General features: G+C 32.7%; 1 protein-coding gene and 1 long non-coding RNA gene across 2 annotated transcripts in view; one reads left to right on the forward strand and one right to left on the reverse strand.

The window, feature by feature from the left end:
- The first annotated feature begins 1389 nt into the window (after positions 1-1389).
- Positions 1390-25878, forward strand: part of LOC131848147 (protein cueball) — a 32535-nt gene continuing 8046 nt past the window's right edge. The window contains exons 1-3 of the mRNA XM_059197913.1: positions 1390-2157; positions 24478-24874; positions 25177-25833. Of these exons, the coding sequence (XP_059053896.1) occupies positions 2094-2157; positions 24478-24874; positions 25177-25833 (1118 nt within the window). The 5' untranslated portion in view covers positions 1390-2093. The remainder of the gene's footprint in view (positions 2158-24477; positions 24875-25176; positions 25834-25878) is intronic.
- On the reverse strand, positions 2082-15820 carry LOC131848148 (uncharacterized). Its single transcript, XR_009357745.1, has 3 exons — positions 15781-15820; positions 11758-11857; positions 2082-2478 (listed from the first exon to the last, which is right to left on the reverse strand). It is a non-coding gene; the product is annotated as an uncharacterized LOC131848148 (long non-coding RNA).

Genomic DNA, 25878 nt, shown 5'->3' on the forward strand with positions numbered 1-25878 from the left:
GATTTCACTTCTAGGATCAGTTTTGCTGTGTCAAAGTTATATAATATGATAAACATAATTCAAGTTTATGTAACTTTCTATAAGAACTGCCGAAATTCTAAATATCTTCAATAATGGACATTTGGTAGGTAAGCCATCTGAAATCTTTATCAGATTACGTACCGGATACTATAAAGAGTGATCGAGTGGACACAAAATCCACTTATCAATTTGCGTCAACTTGCAATGTTTTTCTTCCTGAAGTCACGTACGATTCTGGACTTTTCGTCTTAGTGGAAAAAGAAATTTATTCTCATTTGATTGGCAGCAGTTGGACAAAAAATTCAAGTACAAAGCATAATAATAGAATAAATAGTCTTATATTAATTAACAATTTCTGGAAAAAAATTGAGGATTTAGTGCTCTTATTTTTAATGAAACTTTGAATAAATATAATATTTCTATTTCTACATAATACTAGGTGGGCTGATGATATTGTAGACTATATAGGAAAAGACTGGTTAGCTATAGGAAAAAACGAGACGAGAGAATATTGGAAAAAAATGGAGGAGGCCTTCACCCAAAGAGGGGTCCATATCCACAAATAATATAATTATAATTGTAATACTATAATACTAAAAAATAGAGAAAAAGAAAAAACACTAACAATTTTTTTTTTATTTGTACAAACTTCTAGATGGTTATGGAAATAAAAGGCTTTATTATTATTATTATTACATAATACTATTATTAGTAGCTTTAATATTTGTATTTTTTTTCTTTGTCATCTACATATACCTAATAGTTATCGCATAAGGTAAAGTAGTTAGACCTATCTTAGGTCAAAGTTCATAGATTATCAAATTTTATTTTTGTCAACACCAGGGTTACCAGATTCATTTTAAAATACAAACAGAATTTTAATAATTTATTTATGATTGCAATATCAGGTAGACACGGTAAGGTAGGTCCTTACCATAGGCATATTTATCTTAATTACTTTTGATTTTTCAATCTTTAACAGAAAAAAAATTTATAGAAATCCTATATAATTGCTGACTGTCTGATAATTTATTTAGGAGAAAATTATATCAGAAGAAAATATTGAAACGTCTGTACTTCGCTATTTTTGTCACAGCGAACCTGGCAACACAGGTCAAGAGTGTGTTCTTTGGTCTCTTTATTAGCAACTAGTTTTTTATTTATTGACACAGAAACATTATGATTGATGAACTATGAGATTGATACTGAACATAATGAAATATTTATTTTTATTTCAATTGGTACAGATACTCATTTCAATTGAGTACAGTTAAGTACTGGTCAACCTCGAAACATACCTAGTTAGATATAGGTACTGAGATAGTAAAAAAACAATTAGGTAAGTGAAACATTTTATTGTTGCTACGTTAACACGTAGGTAAGTAATTTTAAATAAGACATTTATTTACTTCTATACATTACAATTCGTAATTGATATATGAATTATGGAGTCAATTCTAGCTAAATTAATACAAATGTGAGTTTATTTGTTACGCTTGCGATAATTTTAGTGTTTAAATATTATAATCAAAAGAAAAATAATAACCCTAAGAAAGTATCTGTTTATAACATTATAGTCGGTTCCACACTTCGAGTTTGTTGCTTTCGCTTCAGTGATATGTTATAGATTATAAATTATTATTATTGACAATATCGCTGTTTTTTTGCACTATTTGCGAAGCACCATTTATATGATGTTATAAGTTAGTGTTTAGATGTAGGTTACCTCATACCTGCCTAAGTAGTGCACGAGTTTCGTTAAAATTATAATAGTAATGCGGTTCAAGGATGGTACGTAGGCTAACCTTACCTTACCGGCAGGCACTATACTCACGTCGTGTGTGATAAACTTGATAAGACAGTCGCATGCGCGAAATGCTCAACTTTTCAATGGACCCATACCCATTTAGATTTTAGCATCGCGTACCGCATTTTAGTTTCGTGTTCACGCGTGCGGCGTACGGTCGTCGTTGCGACAACGTACCGCCCTCTACCGTCATTCGGACCGTAACTCGTACATTTTCGAACAAATGTGCACTTCGTAACAAGCGCAACAAAATTTATGAAACAAAATGTGTAAAATGCAGTGCTTCCTAGCGATTTTCGCACTGTATATTGGCCTGGTTAACTCGTGGGGTGAGTATCCCAGATCAGCTGATCTGTGACTTTTGGACACGTGCTATATTTTTTTCGTGTACTTGTTATATAACAGAAGGTTATCACTATGCGATAATTGCATTTCTACTGTCGTAAGTGGGTAGATTGTGGAATTTTCATGTGTGTATTTTGCTCTTGTCAATAAGGCGGGAATTCGTTTAGCTGCTGGCGCCATAGCGAGGGGGCCCCGAGTCACGTAGGCCACTTGGCGCAACCGGCAGATTTTAGGAGTCGCGCGAACTTATCGATAGCGGCTGTTTAAAATGTTCTCCTTAATTTATCTGGTTGATTCCCTGAAAACTGAAAAACGGTAAACAGATTACGCACAAAATTGTGCATACTTATGTGAACTGATAATTGAACTATCTGATTAATATAAAAGTTACGATATAAATACAAACAAATTTTAAAAATATTATAGCCATAGGTAGGTAGACCTACCTAAATGAAAAAATAATAAAATAATTTTGTTCTTTGCTTGCAAAATCCACAATATTTTTTAATTACGTAAATCTGCATACTATTTTCAAAATTAAATAATTTACACAGTAATTATGTAAGTAGGTGTTTAAGATTTTAAAAATTGTAGATATATTATTAGATATACGTATAAACAAATTTTACGATTAAGTATTAACAGTTATATTGGACGTCGGCCATTAGGTACTTGTTTAAGTATTAAAAAGCACATGGTTGGAAGTACAATTTTATAAGTCTGCTGACACATTAACCGCTGCGGTACATCGCGTGCATAACTGTAATTTTGTTTACTAAGTACAATAACATTGTCTAAAAATAAACTAAAGATAATCAAGAACATTTTCTAATACGAGGTTATTACACTATAAGCGTATTAGGAAGGAAATAGGACGGATTTATATCGGTCTATATGCACTCCGCGTGTTATGAGCATATTGCCGGTGACAGCTGAGTTTCTTTGCTCACTTTTGGTTCGAACGAAATAGAACGAACCTTTCTATTAATTAATTTTTTTCGTTTTTATGAAATTTTAATATAAAACATTTTAATATTGTAGTTGTTCTGGGTAGCCTGTATCTATATGACCTACTGTCAATGACAGGCAATCTTGCGCCAAAGATGATGAATTTGATGATTTAGTTAATACGGTCGTGGTCACGATACGATGTCTATTCAAATTTTGCGGTTTATTATTATTACACTTTTCTCAATCGACTTCAAAAGGAGAGGGGTTCTAATCCTATTCTCTTGCATGTTATGCGATATCTTTGTCAAGACGATTTGAATGATAATTTTTACCTTTTTGTAGACCATTCTTGTTCTTATTTTCTGCAAATTCAAACGTTTGATCGTGTGAATTTGCAGGAATATACCTAGTTAGTTTTCGTTATTTAGTAACTAGTTCGTAACCTATTTACATATGTGTATATAATATAATATTATTTTAAGATACAGGAAAACTATATTGATATCGGTCCAACCTATTTTAAATATTTTCCGTTCCGGATTAGAGGTTGTGGGTAAAAACTATAGTCAATATGTACCTAATTTAAATATACGTACATGAATGTGACATTTCAGAAATAATTATAAGTGTATTTAGACTGGTTATTATTTCGCAATATCTATATATGTAACTAATTATATCTTCTGTCAGTCGCACTTTCGATTCCCGTACAATAAAAACGTCTTATATTACTGTATTAGTCTTAATGTTTATAGTATATATTCACAAAAAATGTATTTCTTTAGTAGTAAATAGATTAATACTAATCTCTTCTTAGTTTTGGTATTAGATGACGCTACAGCACGTGTACTAATAATTATAACAATTTGTTCGCGCCATCTATTGACGACTGGGCGCAAATAAAGTTAACGGCGTGATGTTGGCAACAAACGGCTTCACTTCGACACAATTCAAATAAACGCAACATCATAGTTTGTACCATTGTAACAAAATTATAAAATATAAAAATAATAAACGATACCGAGAGGAAAGGAAGGGTCATTTCAATCATTTGGACCTTCTTCGCCGGAATAATACTTCAAGATATCAAGAAATAATAAAATCGACTACAATAATTCTTCAAGATACCACGGAAGTCGATCGCCGGTGTGTATCAAGAAGACGATATCGAGAAGAAGAATCAGCTCAGATTATACGGTCAGGCCTATTCGTTCATTCCTCTCCTACACGACTATTCTATTTGTGTTAATACTGTGTTATTTGTGTGAAATTCCAGTTGCAAAAGCGGTCACAGTGCTATTACCGAGTCAGGGTTCAAAGGTCGGGGTGATCTTAAACGATTGTAAGTACGCTTTATTTTCCATTTACTTTCCGAAATGAGTGATAAAGATAAAGGTGACACTTTAAAAATGCGTGTTTCGTCTGAAATTCAGGGTGGTAGTAGATCGCCATCCAAAAAAAGTAACGGTAATTTTGAATTTAAAACTGCTAGTATTTCGAACCTTAACAAACAAAGAGGTATTTTAAAGGCTAGATTAACATCATTTGAAAAATATATATCCAAATTCGATAATATTCCTTTAGATAAAACTCTTAAAATAGAATTAAACTTAAGGATATCCACATTAGAATCGGTATATAAAGATTTTGATGACATTCAAAGTAAAATCGAACAATTAACAGATGATGATGATCTTTCTAATCAAATAACATATCGTGAGAATTTTGATGAACAGTATTATGGATGCATTGCGGTAGCTAAGTCTTTAGTTGTTGATGATAGTCATAGTTGTGATTCTCATTTACATCGTAACCGAGAAGGCTCCCAAATAAAATTACCCGACCTAAAATTAGTATCCTTTGAAGGATTTTATGATCAGTGGCTAGAATTCAAAAATTCCTACTGTACTATGATTCATAAACGTACTGATTTGGATCCTATACAAAAATTCCATTACCTGCGGTCGTCACTCAGCGGTAGTGCATTGCAGGTGATCAGTGCATTAGAATTCACAGCTGAAAATTACACACATGCATGGGAATTGCTTCTTAATCGATTTCAAAATGATCGACTTTTAGTACACAACCATGTTAAGTCTTTATTTTGTATGCCATCTATTAATAAAGAGTCGCCTTCGCAAATCAGAAAATTAATAGATTGCATATTACGTAATTTACGCGCTTTAAAGACGTTAGATGAGCCGACCGAATCATGGGATACACTTATAATGTACTTAATAGTATCAAAACTCGATCCTTGTACCGAACGCGAGTGGGAGAATTACAAAGGTTCTCTTATTTCTAATATACGTAATGATGACTGCAATAAACGTAAATTAAAACTGGATGATTTGTTAACTTTTCTTAAAAACCGTGCAGATCTATTAGAAATGATAAACGCAAATAATTCGAATAAAAATACTAATGTCACTAAATTAAATAATAAATATGTTCACGACAGTAAAATTCAAATGTTACAAACACACACACATAGTTATTTAGCTAATAAAAGTAAGCCTATTAAACGTATACGATCTTGTATTTTGTGCAATTCAAATCATGCATTGTACTTATGTAATATGTTTTTAAATCTACCTGTCAAAGATCGCATTAAATTAGTAAACGATAACAATCTTTGTTGTAATTGCTTGCGTGCTGGACACTCGGTCAGTGATTGTTTCTTTGGCCCTTGCCAGCAATGTAAACGCAAACATAATAGTTTGTTGCACACCGATGTGCACTCTAACGGCGAATCGTTGCCGAGTAATAATGAGCTCTCCGCAGTAAATAATACGCACCATACAACATCTACTGTGTTGCATTCATCGCTACCTATAGATATACATAGCAGCGATAACAACTTCACGAGTACGTCACGGGCTCACCTGACCGCGCGACCGGTTTTGCTATCTACTGCACAAGTCGAAGTACTCGATAGTAATAACAGACTACACACGGTTCGCGCTCTCTTAGACAACGGCAGTCAACATTGTTTTATGTCCGAAGCGTTATGTAAACGATTAAATTATACGAATTTTATACAGTCCACTATTCAAATATTAGGTGTAGGACAATCGGTCTCACACTCTAATAAATTATGCGATTTAACTATACGATCTAAATTAAACGATTATTATACGAATATTAAATGTTATGTTTTACCTTGCATCACTTCAAACTTACCGTCTGTGAGTATCGACGTTGGTTGCATATCGATTCCGAATAATATTCAACTGGCCGATCCGACTTATTATACACCCTCCGAAATCGATTTATTAATAGGCGCGGAGATATTTTGGGAATTATTAATCGATAATAAAATTAAATTAAAATGCGGTCCTTATTTACAAAATTCGCAATTGGGATGGTTGATATCCGGTCCTATTAATTGTAATAATCCGCATTATAATAACAATGTTTTGTGTAATTTTACACAGAATTTAAACGATTTGGAACTAAGGAAATTTTGGGAAATAGAGGAGATTCCTCACGTAGGGAATATTCTAACTTTTGACGACCGTAAGTGCGAAGAAATATTTGCCAACACAACAAAACGCGAATGTGATGGTAGATTTTCTGTTCGTATACCGTTAAAGGAATCAGCTGATTTATTAGGTGACTCATACACGACAGCTTATAAACGATTTATTTCTTTAGAACGCAGATTAGAGCGTATGCCACGTTATAAAGTAATGTGCAGTGATTTTATGCGGGAATATCGCGAACTTGGTCATATGTCCCTAATTAAAAAGTACAGTTGGCCACATTATTTTCTTCCACATCACGGGGTATTCCGTGAGGATAGTACCACAACTAAATTACGAGTTGTGTTTGATGCTAGTTGCGTTACGACAACAAATAAGCCATTAAACGACATTCAATATACAGGAGCCAGTCTTCAAAACGATATATTGTCAATCCTATTACGTTTTAGGCAGTATCAGTTCGTAGCGTGCGCTGATATTGAAAAAATGTTTCGACAAACATTAATTCATTCGGATCAGCGTCATTTACAACTTATACTCTGGCGAGAAAATCCATCAGATCCTGTAGGTATTTATCAGTTAAACACAGTGACATATGGCACCGCGTCAGCGCCATATCTCAGTATACGCTGTTTAAAACAAGTTGCTAAAGAATGTAATGATGAAAATGTCGCGCTCGTTATTAATGACGATTTTTACGTGGATGACCTAATTACAGGTCATGACAACCCTGAAACGTTATTAAATATTTGTGCAAAGACGTCGCGTATACTTGAAAGTTATTGTTACCCTTTGCGTAAATGGACGTTTAACTATGACGTCACGGCTACGTTTTCTTCAAAGGAGCTGGCAATAGGTGAACATGCGCAAAGTAAAACACTCGGTTTAGGGTGGTATAATAAAAGCGATGAACTACATTTCACGACCAAACTGGAGATGAGGAATACATCTGCTGAACCGTTAAGTAAACGAAAGATATTGTCGGTTATATCTCAAATATACGATCCTCTGGGTCTCCTAGCTCCCGCAATAATAGTGGCTAAAATTATTTTACAAAAGTTGTGGCTATGTAAAATCGATTGGGACGATCCTGTTTCTAGTGACGTCACAAAACTATTTTTTAAATTTATAAATTCTATACAACAACACTTACATAAGATAAAAATCCCGCGATTTGTAAGATGTACTCACGCTTGCCGTACAGAGTTACATATTTTTTGTGATGCGTCACAAGATGCATACGGGGCTTGTGCATACATACGGACAATAAATAGGGATTCAGTAGTTTCAGTTAAATTATTATGCGCCAAAAGCAAAGTTGCTCCTTTAAAAATAATTACTATTCCAAAATTAGAACTCTGCGCCGCTTTAATAGGTGCACGATTATATAAAAAAATAATTAATTCACTTAGATTACAAATTAATTGCAGTTACTTCTGGACTGACTCGACAATCGTGATGGGTTGGTTACGTATGTCTCCGCATCTATTAAAACCTTTTGTACAGAACCGAGTAATAGAGATAAACGAATTAACAGGTGATTTGTTATGGTTACATATAGACGGTAATAATAATCCAGCGGACCTAGTGTCGAGGGGTCTTTATATAGATGCGCTTAAGGACAATCGTCTGTGGTGGGACGGGCCGTCATTTTTACACTGTAATGAATGGTTAAACAAACAAAATGTAAGTATTTCAAATGATTTACCTGAATTGAAAAATAAAACGATAAATACAGTTTGCATAAATTCGGAAATAATCATAGATTTTACTAGGTTTTCGACATTTAACAAATTAAAGCGAACGGGAGCGTATGTGCTTAGGTTCATTCACAATATTCGGAGTAAACAACAACGTAAAACCGGTTCTCTCACAGCTGATGAACTAACGTCATCCGTACAGGTGTTATCGAGGATTGCACAAATGCATTCATTCCCGTCCTTATATAATAGTTTAGTTAATGCGATTCCTATAAAAAGGTGTAAAGAAATGAATAAGGTTTTAGGTTTAAACGTATTTTTAGATAATAATAAATTAATTAGGGTTGGCGGGAGACTTAATAATTCTAATTTTACCTATAATAAAATTCATCCGATTTTGTTGTGTAGTAAAAGTAGATATACAATTTTATTATTCGAACAGGAACATAAGAATTTACTTCACGCTGGACCTCAGCTCCTGCTGTGCACTATACGAGAGAGTTGGTGGCCGCTGGCTGGTAGAAATCTCGCTAGGAGAACAGTACATCAATGCGTGACTTGTGTTCGTATGAGAGGTAAAACTTGGAAGCCGATAATGGGGAATTTACCCGCAGAGCGTCTGGAGGCTAGTTTTCCTTTCATGCGCACGGGAGTAGATTATGCTGGACCAGTTTTCATATTAAATCGTAAAGGTAGGGGTGCTAAATTAATTAAAGGTTATATTTGTTTATTTACATGTCTTGCTACGCGATGCATTCATTTGGAATTAGTAACTGGTTTATCTACAAACGATTATATTTTAGCATTAAAACGTTTTATTTCCCGACGTGGAAAGCCAGCGGAAATATTTTCCGATAACGGGAAAAATTTTGTGGGTGCTGAGAGAGAATTTTCTTCAATCTTACAAAACGGATTAAATACGATAAATGATTTCTTGGCTAATGATAGTATAAAGTTCACCTTCATCCCTCCATATGCACCTCATTTCGGGGGTTGTTGGGAAATTTGCGTCAAATTGTGTAAGAATCATCTTAGACGAATAGTAGGCAATGCTAATTTAAATTATGAGGAGTTCAGCACGGTATTGACACAAATAGAGGCCGTCCTGAACTCCCGTCCCCTCTCAGCTATGTCCACAGATCCCGCCGATTATTCACCTTTAACTCCTGCTCATTTCCTCATCGGCCGACCTCTGACCGCTCCTGCTTGCCACGACTTCACCAACACGCAGAGCAGTCAACTCATTCGATACAACCGGGTGGAACAGATGAGACAACATTTCTGGAGAAGGTGGTCGACGGAGTATGTGACACAGCTACAGAACAGAATCAAATGGAAAGAAAATAAAGGCGATATAAAATTGGGAACTCTTATCTTAGTGAAGGAAGATAATCAACCCCCTCTTAAATGGCGTTTGGGAAGGATTATACGAGTTTATCCAGGCAAAGACGGAATCTCACGAGTTGCTGACATTCGCACGGCGACTGGCCAAATACAGCGTGCATTTACAAAAATTTGCCCGCTGCCACTATCTACTGATGAAAATAAATCATCAGCTCCTACAACATCGTCTACAACCTATACGACAAATTCTGATAATTGATATATATTTCAATAATGAATTGAAAGCAGCGGCTTCCAAGGCGGGCGGTATGTTCGCGCCATCTATTGACGACTGGGCGCAAATAAAGTTAACGGCGTGATGTTGGCAACAAACGGCTTCACTTCGACACAATTCAAATAAACGCAACATCATAGTTTGTACCATTGTAACAAAATTATAAAATATAAAAATAATAAACGATACCGAGAGGAAAGGAAGGGTCATTTCAATCACAATTACTTAATAATCATGCTGTTTAAAATGTAAAAGTATTCTTATTTGTGAAATATTAAATGAATATAGGAGAATATTCTGAATCTAAAGTATTATTTTTGTGTATGATAATGCAATAGTGTACTCGCCTGCGCTAACGGTTTACGCTGGCGGGGCACCAGTGGAGGATGATAAAATGAGCATGAGGTCAGGTTAGTTAGCCCATCGTGACAAATTCACTAAGAATTAATCACGATGGTTTCTAGGAGGAACCTCGTGGAAGTCGACCTAACATAGTACATTGCTAGTAATAGGAGTTACTAGTTCCTGCTATAAGCAAATTAAAATTGGCAAAATAATGTATATATAAATATAAAAGCTAAACAAATAATGCTTTTCATCTCAGATAAAAAATATTAGGAATCTTTACATAGTAGGTACGTATAAAAAAATATCGCTGACGATGTCTGATCGCTTTTTGCTTATATGTTTTAAATTAAGCAACGGATTTTAATGCAGTTTTTACCTATTAGATAGAATGATTCAAGAATTAGGTTTTTGTGTATACTTAATGCATGCGTGTTATAATAGTATTGAACTAGCCGAGAAATTGAAACATTTGTAATGCATCTGTGCGATGCCGGAACGTGTCGGTAATGTAACATAATTTGAATAAACTAATATGTAATATAATAAATTAAATAAAAATAGCATTTATAAGCAGTAAATATATACATAGAATATCGGCTTTTTAGAAAATTGCAAATGTTGTGTTTGCGAACGTGACAAATTTGTTGACAATAAAATACTTTTATTAATTAAATTTATAGATATATTATCATATTATCGACTACGTGATCTTATACATACAATATACCTATTTATATTTAATTGTTTTAACTCCGATTTTATTATCTTATCTTTAAAAAATACGGATTAATTTTATTGTATTTATTGAATAATAACATTACTACTACTATTTAGTTAATCAATTAAATATATAATAATAATAAATACTATATTTTCACGACTGTAATCCCAAATAAGGATAGTTAGAGTCATTGCCCTCAGGGACCATATATGTAATTCGAATTCGATACATTTCCCTTCTGTATCATAGTCCCCGGTCTGTGACTGAAATAATATTATATAATAATATGTTATAGAAAATTATGTATAATATCGTACCCTATAAGTAGTACTACGTAGGTGTTTCATTTAGATATATTTATAGCTAATCGGATAAATATAAAAAAAATTTACCTATTCGATAATATATCTAATAATAAACGTATAAACAATCTTCGTTTGCTGATGGCGCCTAGATAAAATACGTACTTAAATTTCATTTAAAACGTATGTAGTAAAATACCTATTGGCATATAATACCTACTTTTCAACCGACTTCAAAAAGCAAGAGGTTCGCGTGTTTATGTATAAAGCCTCTTGCCTGCCAAACGTGGTAATTTACATGCTATGCACAGCGCCATCTTGTCCCAAAGTAAGCAGAGCTTATGCTATGCTTTCTAGACGCCGCAGGAGCAAGTATGTCACCATCTCTCATTATTTTGGTTTGTTATTGGTGTTTGCATTACTGGGCAATCAGTCATAAATATAACTTAGTACACAAACCTGTTCTATATTGGCCAGAATTAAACTCACGATCTTTTAACGTAAGTCGACTTGAGAATGACATAGTTTAGTGGAAACTACACCCATTGGCCATTGCGCTCTGAAATAAAAAAAATATATACTGCAGCATTGCAATACTGGACAAAAAATTTACATTGGACATATTATTATAGCTAACCACTGTTATTATAACTAAACTACTTAAAAATAGTACAGGTGTTATTAACGAATTGATATACCTATTATGAAAACAGAACGGTGATTAGCACTAATTGGTATACCACGCCTGGAAACATCTGACTAATATACTAAAATATTCCATTAGTAATTAGTTACAACATATAAGTACATCGCTTACACCTGCATATAAAGTAGGCTATAAAATCAATAGATAATAAACGCAGGCACTTAACGATTAAATTCACATTTTTTTCTGGTACGGCAATGAGCTAACGGCCTACCTGATGGTAAGTGGCAACCGTAGCCTATATGCATGAAAAGTACCACATATTTTAGGTAGTCATGTAACGCCCGTGGTATTCATGCGTTGACATTCTGGAAAATAAAGATCTCATGCCTCTTTACCTTGTTAACTGAAACAGCTTACAAAGCAGGTTTCTTAATGACAACAATAGGCTGCCCATGGCTACCTTTTACCATCACACCGCTCGCCATTAACAGGGAATTAATCCCCACACGCTAGAACCTAAGTGGTCTCGGATAGAGCGATTTCAGAGGAGCTTCCTCCCGCGTACACTTACGATTATAGAATGAACGACCTGCCGAGGTTTTCTCGAGAGAATACAGCATGGGGTTTTTCAGGAAGGTTTTTTATTAAGGTTTCTTAAAGGTCGGCAACGCGCACGTGACACCCCTGGTGTTTCAGGCGTCCATAGTCTACGATAATCTTTTACCATCAGATGGGCCGTATGCTTGTTTGCCACCTACGTAGTATAAAAAAATATTCTTTGCTAAAAGTCTTAGTAATGTTTTTTATAGATTGCCATCAAGATGGTCCTATGTCATCTGCATCAAATGATTTCCCTTTACGTTTGAGGTCGTCGCCCCGTCGAGTGTGGTCGCCCTACGTTACTTTATTTATATTACAATACTTTTATTATATCTTGAGCATTGATTGCTCTTCAAAGATTACCGACGCGTACAGTATAGCACAAATTTTTATGTTATACTAGCTGACTCGCTAAACGTTTAATCTATATATTAATACGTGAAGCAAAATCTTTGTACCACTGTTTACGAAAATTGCAATCAATTTCGAAATTGTATTCAATTTCGCATACCGTACAACATCGCATTGTATGTAACCACTTGTTACCCGCAACTTCTCTTATCAAACATTCATCCCTTATGTCACCATTTTTTAGATTATTTTTAAGATAAAACCTAGCCATAGGCCATCTCTTACATCAAATACACACTTTTTAAATCGAAGAATAAAATTTTAGGCCTAGAATAATATTTCGTCTTGGATATATTTTTTTAAATGTATGGAAATGGTATGGTGCCGGCCTGCGCTAAAGATTTACACTGGTGGGGCACCAGTGGAGAATGATAAGATGAGCATAAAGCAGGTCAGTTAGCCCATCTTGACAAATCAGGAATTTATCACGATGGTTACCAGGAGGAACCGCATGGACGACAATCTGACATGGTACATTGCTAACAAGGTCATTAGTCCACATTACTAATAATCCCCTCCCCTCTTTCAATGCATAATTATTTGATTGTCATGCAAGATTTCTCTCGACATGTCAGTTATAAAACGCCGGCCACTGGCTCACATAGTTTCGATGGGGTCAATAATTTGGGTCAATAAATAATTCACAGCGAATAACATGCGGTCAGCGTACGTTGTACATATTTTTAAAGTTGTTATTACAATAAGGCAATAAAAATAACTTTAAAGATACTCTATTAATACTGTAGACAAAATTAAATCAGAAATTGCATATTTTATACACGTAAATATCAAAGTAGACTTCGTACAAATTTACTTGGGTACCTCTATCCTACCTATTTCAGCCACCAAACAGTTTGCTTGTAAGATGTATTTAAGTTGGAGAGGCAAAGTATCACGCGAGATATATGATAACGTGATAGCCATGGTGATATTTTCGTATATATCCTACGTTTACCACTTACCACCAGACGGACTATAAATTTATTTACCATTCAAATTTCTTTTAATAATTCGTCACATATATAAAGTCATACTAAGTATAAGTATAACGCGCTCCGATATTCAAGGATGTAAGTACTCACTTAAGTAAGTATTTATGTTGCATAATGTAAATATCATAATAAGTTATATGTAAGTGCAATCCTCTGTCAATATAGTATTTTAAGTTGTAACCGTAAGTGACCAGTATTTATTTATTATTAATGGTCCGCTTCGGCTTCGCCCGGGTACTCAAAGTTTGTGTTTTGTATATTTTGACATAATATAACCTATTTTTATCTAGAATAATGTACATTTCGAATAGTAAAAAAACTTTCCCGCTACCATAACGCATCATAAACTTATTAATTTAGATATTAATATTGTCCACTCTTATAGTACCTACCTATCTTGCATTTTTAGCGTAGTAATAATAGTAAAATGAAATATATATGTATATTACCATATAAAACTTCATGTTGGGTTGACCTCCCCGCGCTTCCCCTTGGAAACCAAACTGACCTGATGTCATGTTCATATTATTACCTTCCACTTAAGTCCTTATCAACCATAAAAAAATAATAATTTACTAATAATACTTTACGGATATAATTTTTATTAATAATATATATGTTTTTAGATTATTAACATTCAAACACATTCTAATCCCTTTATAATAAATCGATTCTTGCAAATAAAAAATATTCTTAAAGTATGTACATATTTCCCTAGTCACTGTTTACCGATGTGTAAATAAATGGCATGTTGAAATCTCACGATTTGTATTGCGATTCCTATTTAACTTGACATCAATAAACTACGAGTAACCTGTGTATATATTTATTACGTGTACGTATTAATTATTTGTTTTTAATAATCTATACTAATAACAAAAAAATAATTTAATAAAAAACCTTTTCGTGCGATATGGGCTGATCGGTTGGTAAATGTTAATAGGTTGTGTCACGAGACATAGACTAGATAGACTTATTCAGAAGAAAACAATAATATTGAGACTACAACATGAGATTTTTCAATTCGTATTATAAGTATAACAGGTCGGCAGCGCGCACGTAACACTCCTGGCATTTCAGTCCATAGGATAACTTTTTAAGCGGACGGGCCGTATGCTTCTTTACTACCTACTACTAATACTATGGCATAAAATAACAGCTTCGAGTAACAGCTTGTATATTATAAATTGAACGTTAAAAAAGGTAGGATAATAATATTATTTGTTTTAGATTTTTCATCACATTAGTATGTTTGATCTTCAATAAACATTGTACAAGTTATGACTAGGACAGCCCCTGTCAACGTTTTCAGTCATTCTCTCTCTGCAAATGTCTTTAGTTCTTAAATTTTTACTAGACAATAAAATTTTATATAATGTCATAATGACCTAACGCTTATGTAGCAAAAAAATGAGAGCAAGTACAAATCAGCAAACAAATTACGACCAAATAGACAAATATGCACCGGCCGTGTCCTAGTTTGTTGCTTAGCATCATTGTCACGATACAATAAGTAACAGAGGTTACCTTTATAGGTGATTAGGAATACAATGTCCGTTAAAACGGGTCGTGAGATAGTTCAATTGTTCCATTTTAATTCGATTTACGGAATAGTATTGTCACAGTGGGGTATTCGATGTGCATTTTATTTTGCTCTTGTTTGATATCTTTGCGAATACTCATACTTAACATCTCTTTTATAACTGTTATTAAAGACTTTTATAATGTTTCCCTGACTCTAAAAAAAAAGTGAAAATTGATTCTATTTTTGACTTCACGTCTATATCAATCAAGATGATATTTAGTTATTTAAGATGAAGAAAGACATACCTTTTTATCACACATATAAAGTAAAAATTGATTGGCAGGCATCAACACTTGATTACTAGACATGACATTTGTTTTTGGGTGCAATTCATAATATACGTCACACGATTTTTTTATTTTTGAGACCTGCAACATTCTTTTCAAATCTCAAGATTTAATACCTAAACATATTTACATTTTGAAATATGATGTTACAGGATTTAGAACAAAACCCGCTCCCTTGTCACACTGTGTCACATTTTATCGACAAAATTAACGTGTCATGCAATTTATGGATGGCCCCTAATCTATCTACGTTATGATTTTCAAAAGTATAAACAATAACATGAAGTAGATCCTTAGTGTCGAGAATATTAATTGTAGCAATGAATTACTATAATTACTTTCAATTATCAATAATAGAGGAGTAATAAACGTACGGAAATGACTTTTGTAACAACAACAACAATACTTTCCATATTAATCTACAATAACACGCAATCTATCGCCACCGTGGAGATAGAATGGAAAATTAATAAATAACTTCATTTAATCTTATTACTATTTTATTGATACCATCGAGTATTACCTACATTCTTCTACTAAAGTTATTGACGGCCTCTTTGGTCTAGCGGTTTAGACACCGCCTTACATCCGATGGTCGCTGGTTCCTCGACATGTAAAATTGCATAATACGCGGTAGAAACAACGGGATCGTACGGTAATACATAGGTATTTGTTGTACTCATGTGGTTTTAAAGTATTATTCTAAATTTTTGATATATAGACATGGCTAAATCTTTAAACGCAACCGCCAAATAATCTTAAACTGTATTATCGTTTCAGAGATAAACAGTTATAAAAGTTTAAATTTATCTTTGCAACGATAAACTAACTGTGGGTCAAGTCACGTTGCGTTTCATTACAGATAAAAAAATATTAAGTTATTATTGTAAGTGATAGAAAATATTTCTTTTAGATATACTGATTCACTTTTTTTTTTAATCTTACTCCGAGCTCAGGAAAATATTTAAACGGTTGATTAAGTATTCAAAACATTAACTATTATTTCAACTACACGAATATACAATACAATTTTCATATTAAATGTCATTAAGATTTGTTTAACCGTCTAATCGTGAAAAGTTAACAAACATATAGACGAGACACATTTTCCCAATTATAGGTACTATAGTATAAATAGACCCAACTATTTATATAATAAGTATCATGTCAAAAATAAATGGAATGAATACACTGAACAGGAAAAATAGTCTTCCTGGGTATTACCGACATTCTTGCATAGTTTTTGCTTACTAGATATTATATAAAAAAAAGTTTAAGTACGTGTGTACAATTCTTTTTAAATGTTTACTGTATTTCCTTAGACAGTCTATGGATATAGTACACAAAAATGATAAACAATTATAACAGTCAATGTATCATAATTTAAATTGGAACCTTCTAGTTTTAAAAGTTTAAGAGACAAATATGTTTCTTATAACAACCTAATAATTCATAGAAAATCTTGTAAATAGATCAAGTCAGCAAAGTTGTATTAATATTGCACCTGTTATTTACGTCATATACAAGAAAGATTTTTCTTAACATTATTACATGTAAAAAGTTGAATTGTGTTATGTTGATTTACAATTGTGATTAATCTGTATACTAGTACTAATGAATAAAACCAAATGTGTTTTAGTTAGATATAACTGGTTTATTTGACAGGTTTTTTGAGTTTTTTGAAAGCGGTTAGTAGACATAGAATTTAGAATATATATTTCAATAAAGAGATCGGAAAGTTGAACAGATGACGCCATTGCTCTGTGCGCTAAATGATCCTATTATGATTAAGTTAGGAAGGAAAATAGCATATCGCTCAAACCTTTGGCGGTTCAGGTACTGGAAACTCGCCTAAACGGCTAATGATATCTGTAACGCCATGCGTACATGGCAGTCATATGAAATCAAAAATTATTCATGTTGGACATTTTAGCCGTTTATGAACGTTGAGTTTTTTTAATTAATATTTTACTACAATCCAGATCAGTATACAAATTAAATCGAGAAGAACTGGCAAAAACTCAACTGAATTTCTTTCTTTTTTAAGTCAATTTGTTGCACTGTGTATTTATATACTATAGGTGTCTATGTTTAACAGTAAATGAAAGTCTCGTGTATGAACAATTATTGCCATTGTCATACATGCCAAATATGGTGTTATGTACATTTCCCATAACATAATCTATAACAAGAATTACAATTATAAGTGGTGTTCGTCCCAAATCATGGTTTGTCTTTATCAGCAGGTGCATGAATGAAAAATGCGTAAATGCCTATTGATGATTGATAAATGCTATCACAACGGCTTGCGAATTTAAACAGTTTATCAGGCTATTGTATTTGAACCCCATCACCCCATCAATGTGGCGTACGTGACACAGAACACGTTACGTGACAACAGCTAAACAATTCGGAGTCGGTTTTCAGCCTGTTATGCAACGTATACAATTACAGTATAGGTAATTATAGCTCTAATATGAAGGTTTGCAATGACATGGAAATATCAGAAATAGAAACACTGTAGTTTTTTTACTGACATGTGTTTCTAGCCTATTTACAATAATACAAAAGTAAAAATTACTACATTCTTAGAAAATACATACCTACATTCGAATTATTCAACTCTTCTTTATGGAAAATCTAAATATTACCTCCATAAAAGGAATACGTAAAAAATATCGTACACTAAATACACAAATATGCAATATTCGCATCATTTTGTCAATATTCAAACATTATTTTGTAAACTAAGCAAATATGTTTTATTAATTAACTATTGTTTAGACAATTAATAACTGTCAATATTAATTAATTATTCATTATATTTAATCAGTCAGCAATTAATTTATATTCAATTACTGTGATAGTTATAATTCAGTAGAAATATAAATTAGCCAACTTTGAAATGGTTGCCCCATTTCAACACTAAATTATATTCAGAATAATAAGCAGTGCCTATATTGTAAGATTAATAAATTTATTGGATTGATTTTGCAACTAAAGTATTTATTATATTTATTGTTTGGATTTATAATTATTATTTTTGTTTTTATATTTCACGACTAATAAAATATATGTAATATTACATTGTAATTACACCATTTTATTTCCTGGATGCAATAATTGAATTTTATCACGTTGGCATTCACACTTATTCATATTTTTTATCTACTATCTTTTAAATAATCTTAATTCATACCTGATTAATTATTATCATCACGTGATCCTAACTTGAAAAGTTGTACTCTCGTATTGGCCGACGGATTTCTTTAATATTTAATGTTAAGTGATGAATTTGATGATATAGGATTTTTTAATAGTACACCCGCATGCACTACCGGTACACGCTGGCAGGACATCATTGGATGATGATAGGATGAGCATAAAGTCAGGTGAGGCAGCCCATGCATCGTGCCAACTTCAAGATGAATTTAACCACGATCGGTTTCAGTGGACTATCTAACCATACAATGCTAGATTTCCCATTACTGATAATCCATGGTTTAATTATGTAACTTGCTCACACAAACACTCATTAGCGAGACAGTGTTGTATAGTCTTAAACTAAACAGCAGGTGTACTGTAGAGTATAATCTTAATGGTAACTTAAATTTTGTACTATTTTTTTCAAACTTAATCAAAACTAAACCAAATAAATAAACAACAATATCTTTTAGTTCTTTCATTGACCATAATTTTACGATTTGATACGTTATTATTGTAACATTCAATGTCGGAAAGAGGCAATACGTAGAATTAGTTTTCTGAGTAGTCCGGCATGCGGCAGAGTTTGTTCTATGAAGGAGTGCCCTTTGTCTAGTGAGACAACTAATTGATACATAATACATATGTTTTTATCCACATATACATACAGTAGGAAACAGCTAAACCAATACAAATATATCATTCATCCAATCTCAGTATTGTGTGGGGATCAAAACAACAAATAATCAGTAGATGATGGGCACTAAAACCACTAAGGTATTTACCCAAATCAATACGAAATAAGCCAAAATTACGATTACAATGAAAATAGCACTTTAAAATTTATGAATTTTATTTAGTTTATATATCTTACTGAAAACCGGATACAATTGCTATAATATTATCTACTTTATTACAGCCGACCACAATATGTGTTGTTATATATTATGTGCATAATTTGTGGTGAATATAAATAGGAACATGACAGGAAACTACCGTTTACTGCTTGACGTCAATTTTTGTTCCACTTTTTTGTACCATTTTAGAACCATTCCGCATTTTTGGTAGAAAATTATACGACTCCGTTGTGTATGTTTACCATTGTAACAACTGGTTAATTTTCAATTGAAGCTCAGGAATCATGGGTACTTGAGCTTCTTATACGGGGAAGGAACTCCATAGCCATAGCTCCTTTCTCATAAGAGAAGAATTTATTTATTATTACGGCGCTGATCAAACTGCTCACTATTGGGTATTTTTAATTTCATGTGTTTTATGCGTTAAATTGATATATACTTCTATAAACTCTTCATCTCTAATTCTGGGGAGGAAGAGGAGTGGTGAGACGTATGCGTATTTTGCCACAACAAGACAGTACACAGTTCTATAGATGTTATAATTATTACAAGGATCAAATACGGCTCATTTGAAAAATCTCAGTAATATGTGCTATTTTGTAGGTAGTTTGTACTCACACAAAATTTTTTAAACGTAACGTTAGGCACAATATATTAAAGGAGCAACAAGCAAAATACTCGCTCATTCTTTCTGAAAGAAACTGCATTCATTTGAATAAAGTTATTTTTTTCTGATGGTAAAGAATTATCCTAACTAATCTACATTCCAATGATATGCATAAAAGTAGAGTAAGCTCAAACATGATGGCTTATAGGGACCGGTGTAAGAGATTACATAATGCTTAGACCCCACATAAGGGCAAGGCAATTATGATGATGGACATTATTCAATAGTATATACTTTTAGGATTATGGGATGTTTTGCTGACCCTTATGTACTTCTTGAAACACAATACCTACCTAGTTAAGCCACTGCATATCACATTATGTGATTTATTTATGTGTGATTTTAACTTAATCGCATTTATTTGATATGTATTATATTTGCAATCATTGATTTAATTGAGACATGATAATGCAGGTACATAAATTAATAATATAAATATCCGGTTTGTTTTAATACGTCAGAGCAATTCTGCAAAGTTGTATTAACAAAATACGTGTGCGTACATTAAAATGACAGTATCAAGGCTATCTAGAATGTTAATTTACACTTATGTGTTTATCTTACAAAAAGACTATGTGACGTGGTGGGGACAAAAAATAATATCTCCCCTACCCCAACGATCAATCAAAAATTCAATTTATTTTTATTACCAACCAGAAACTCTTTAAGACTCAACAATACAGCTAAGGTCATTGTGATACACTTTGCAATTATTATCAAAGTGCCAAATTTAACCTTTGTATTTTATCTGTATTAATATCATATTTCTCCATTTCCACTAATTGATTGGACCATGTTATGAATATAAGTTAATCACAAATTCCAAAGTCACAAATCCCAACAACGTAATAAAGATTATTGTGACTATTTATATTTAATATCGGACTGATAAGGAAACTTAGCGTCTTTTTTCAATATCCCACGTCCGGTCAATCAGAAATTCTAAATTCACAAATACCATCATATTATTAGTGAAGTTTATAAAACTTAACTGACTTTCCTAAATAAAATATAAATTTTATATATTCGAATAATTGATTATATAATTTCAACGTAAAGAATAATAATAAAAAAAAAACAATTTAAGAGTAATGCATTTATAAATACAATGAGATGACCTTAAAACTGAATGCAAACTTTTCAAAACGACCTTAGGAAACTCGCCAGAAGATGAAATTGTTGTCTAAAATTATTGATACCTAATGGTTTATGATATTAATTGAATTTATTAAATTATTACTGAAATTCGTATCAGATTTTGGTAATTGTTTCTTCCAAGAAAAAATATATAAAATCTCTTTATACACGGTAAACAATCATATTATCAAATTAGAAAGATAGTGAGAGAATACACACATAAAAGTGACAAATATTGATGATAATTTTATTTACATTTAACTATTTGTATGTGTGACGAACAATGTGGCCTCATTGCTAGAAATAATTATTCCATACAAAAATTTAAGGTCTTGTAAATGTACATTTTAATCGATGTTTTTCGATTTCATGTGTATGTAAATATATATACTGCATGCATATATGACTTTATACCTTGTTTATTTGCTTTGGCATAATTAAGCCGTATACCCAAGCTCTTTACTTAATCCTAAAAACATATAGAGTAGCTTTGAGTATGACTACATTCGTATATTTTTACTTACACAATCACGTAATGTGACACTGGCAAAAAAAATTCTCTATCTTAGTTGTGTATGTTGAATTTTTAGATATAGGCTATATAGGCTACCTAATTTCTTTTACACTTTTCTACTAATTTTTTTCAGTTAAGTGATTAATTTTTATTATTCTGTTGTGAAGATTAATTTCTTACAAAATATCTATAGTATGTACTTTCATTGTGATTGATAGAACTTATTTATGTTTTAATATTTTTCCTGTTTGGTGCAAATATTATCGCGACAACTATGACTGATTGTTATTATATTCCCATACTGTCATTTTTATCACTTAATTAATAAGTTAGTGAAACCCTTCATATATAATGTACTGCCAGTCATATTGAAGGATTTATGTTTGTTCTTTGATATCAAAGCACTTTAATATTATAGATATTATAAAAAAATATTTAGGAATTTATTATTTTACTAACTAACATATTCTTAGATATAATCTCGCTCTATAATTTCTATAAAATCACCTCAAGTGTGTATTGCACAAATCTACAATGTATTATATTAAATTTCGCATCTGTTACAAGTTTATTATAAACAGTTGTTATTCTGTAGTTAAAGAGAAGAATAAATGGAAACAATATAAAAACATAAAATGTATATATTAAATCGTAGATTTTCTTGTTGGAATGTTTTGATCACCATGGTCTCGTTACGCTCGCGTCATTGACTCCTGCGCAACGCAAACATGCGTAAAGATATGGAGGTATACCTTCCTACGTAACGCAAGCATTCACACGGTGAACTTGTGACGTCGATTTGGGTGTTTTCCAAAGAATTACCGCTGTTCGTAGAGTACGATCTAGACACATAAATTAATCTGAATAAAACATATGTATTAGTTTTGCATATAGTGTAACAAGCATAAATAAAGCGCTTCAATTGTATTTTTAGAATAAAATAAGAACAAAATAGTAAATAAACCAAACCAAAATACTAAAATCCCCATTACATAGTTTTTTTTTTTACAATATACCTTTAAGTCTTACAAAGTAAACAGATGCAAATGAGGCATCTGAGGCATCGAGTTCTTAAGAGTCAGTTGCTACTTCATACGCATTCAAACACAATACGTCGGATAAACGGAAGTTTTTTTTAATGTTACATAAACGGTTTTAAACTACGTGTTAACTAAATATGGTCAAATCCCTGATTATTGCTTGTGGAATGCACTTCACATCACGAGAACAGCATAGACAAGTATTGTATTGCTGCTTTGTTTGTTACATAAACAAGTGATCAGCTGACTCCTTGAATTCGGCACGTAATGTCTCGTAGAGACGTTGCCAAGCTATTACCAGCACCGCCTTCATATCTTGTGATGTTTCACACCGTGCATCCAATTATAGACTTTTGTTATCGTTACAATAAAGTCCACATTCAATTTTAGCAATTAGCAATTCTCATTTCATTTAGTTTAAGTTATATAAAGGTTTATTTTAGTTCACCGGCATTGTCTAATAAAGGTTAACAGTTTGTCCATCAATACGAATTGTAAATTCTAGAAATTCAATTTTGTAATCAGTACTTGTTTACCGTCTTAAAACTTAACAATGGAATATGAATTACGTAGACGATACTTGTCATTATTGTGCTATAATAGCATCAGCTACAAGGTCATAAAATGATCAAATGACCCCGCTACTGACATTCAGTCTAAATATTAGTATTATGTTAGATAAGATGTGTATATAATTATATTCAAATAATATATACGTAAATAATTGCTGCAAGTTTATTATTTCAGAGAAAATTAGCTCTTATAAAATTAATAATCTGAAAATAAACATCAATTATCTAACATTGCCCTCAGGCAACTCCAGAACCATCAACATATAAAAGTCACCTTTTATCTGTAGACTAATAAAGATTTCATAACTCTTTTTTTAATCACAGAAGCAAAAACTTTATGATTAAGTAGCAAGCAAAGTATAAAATTGACCTCCCTAACTACACCGAAAAATGCAATAATTGTCACATGTTAGGTTTACTGTAATGGGAGCTTTAATTAAATATTCTCTCCCTTTATTGGAATAAAAGGGTAGGTATTTAGAGGCATGTATGGTTATGCTCACGTAATTACTAAATAGTTTAGCTTACTAGCTTTGGAGATACCTACTCCGTGAATTCCAAACTGTCTGTCTGTGACGGCACGTCATGTATGCGGCAAATTTTAAGTATATACTAAATTATCCGTTCTAAAAGTATTTAGTCTAATAATGTATTTTTGTTTCAGATATCGCAATAACAACAGGTGGCCAATTAGAATTCTATAGCAATAAAACAAAAACTAACAATGTAGGAGTTAGGTTCAGAGATCTTACAGCACTGGCGTACGACGCGGTCCATAATATGCTACTATTTGTAGATAAACAGAATGATAACGCCTCTATATTCAGTTACCATTTAGCCACAAAGAAATACCAGTCATTGGTTAGGAGAAAGTCCTATGAAAACATCCAAGGATTGGCATTTGACCCCGTCAATGGTCTTCTTTTCTGGACAGATACCAATGAAAGGAGTATTTACTATATGTCATTAATGCTAGGATCCAAAAACGACGTTTATGGCAATCTCTTGATAAAAATGGATGACGAGATTCCTAGAGCTATTGCTGTTGATAGCTGTAGAGGGTAAGTTTTAATCTGTCAATACAATCCCCATAAATTAGTGTAATTTTTTTTTAATTAATGAATTTTAAATGACTTAGAAAGCTGTCAGTGCACTGATAATAAGTGGCAACTATTTTATATTGCCATCCCTTTATAATATCACGCCAGTGATACCACTGATGGGTTACCAATTCCGGGAGACTAAGATATCATACCCATTCACTTGCTTTTATCACCCTAAAACAGAGAGTCCCATGCAACTTTTAGTAAACCTCTGGTATAATGTGTAATAATATAGTAATTCATTATTTAATTACTTTCAGTTACATTTACTGGACCAATATAAACATTACCAAACCAACCATAGAGAGAGCTAAGTTTGACGGGACTGAAAGGGAAACAATTATTGATAAAGACATATATATGCCGGTGAGCATTGCTGTTGATCAACGAACTAAGCAGCTATATTGGGCAGATGACAGAGAAGGAATACATTACTCCATTGAAAGTTCAGATCTTGATGGTAATAATCCGAAAACTTTATATATGGGCACGTATCATCAACCTAACGCATTGACCGTGTCCAAAGATGCTGTATATTGGGTAGACTGGGGTTACAAGTCTGTATGGAAGTTACCAAAGGATTCACCAAAAACTTTAGATCCTGTAGAACTTATTGGTTTCTCTAATGAAGTACCATTCGGTATAGTTGCTAATTACCAAATTAGCGATCAAACAGAAGGCACTACTGAATGCGAAGAATTGATTAAATTGTCACAAAACAAAACAGTGATTAACGATACATTCAACATTCCAAGAGATTTAGGCTTATTCTGTCTCCACGGAGTTAAGAATAATGAGAAATTGTCATGTAACTGTTCCGCTGGGTACACTGGACAACGGTGCGAAATTTCTGTTTGTCACAATTACTGTTTCCAAGGTGATTGCGAGGTTTCGTCTGAAGGAACACCAGCTTGCAGGTAAATAATCAAGATATAATCATAATGTCAGTACAATCGCACATT

This window comes from Achroia grisella, unplaced genomic scaffold (assembly GCF_030625045.1).
Source record: "Achroia grisella isolate CSIRO2021 unplaced genomic scaffold, CSIRO_AGI_Agris_v1 utg546, whole genome shotgun sequence".
Taxonomy (NCBI): Eukaryota; Metazoa; Arthropoda; class Insecta; order Lepidoptera; family Pyralidae; genus Achroia; species Achroia grisella.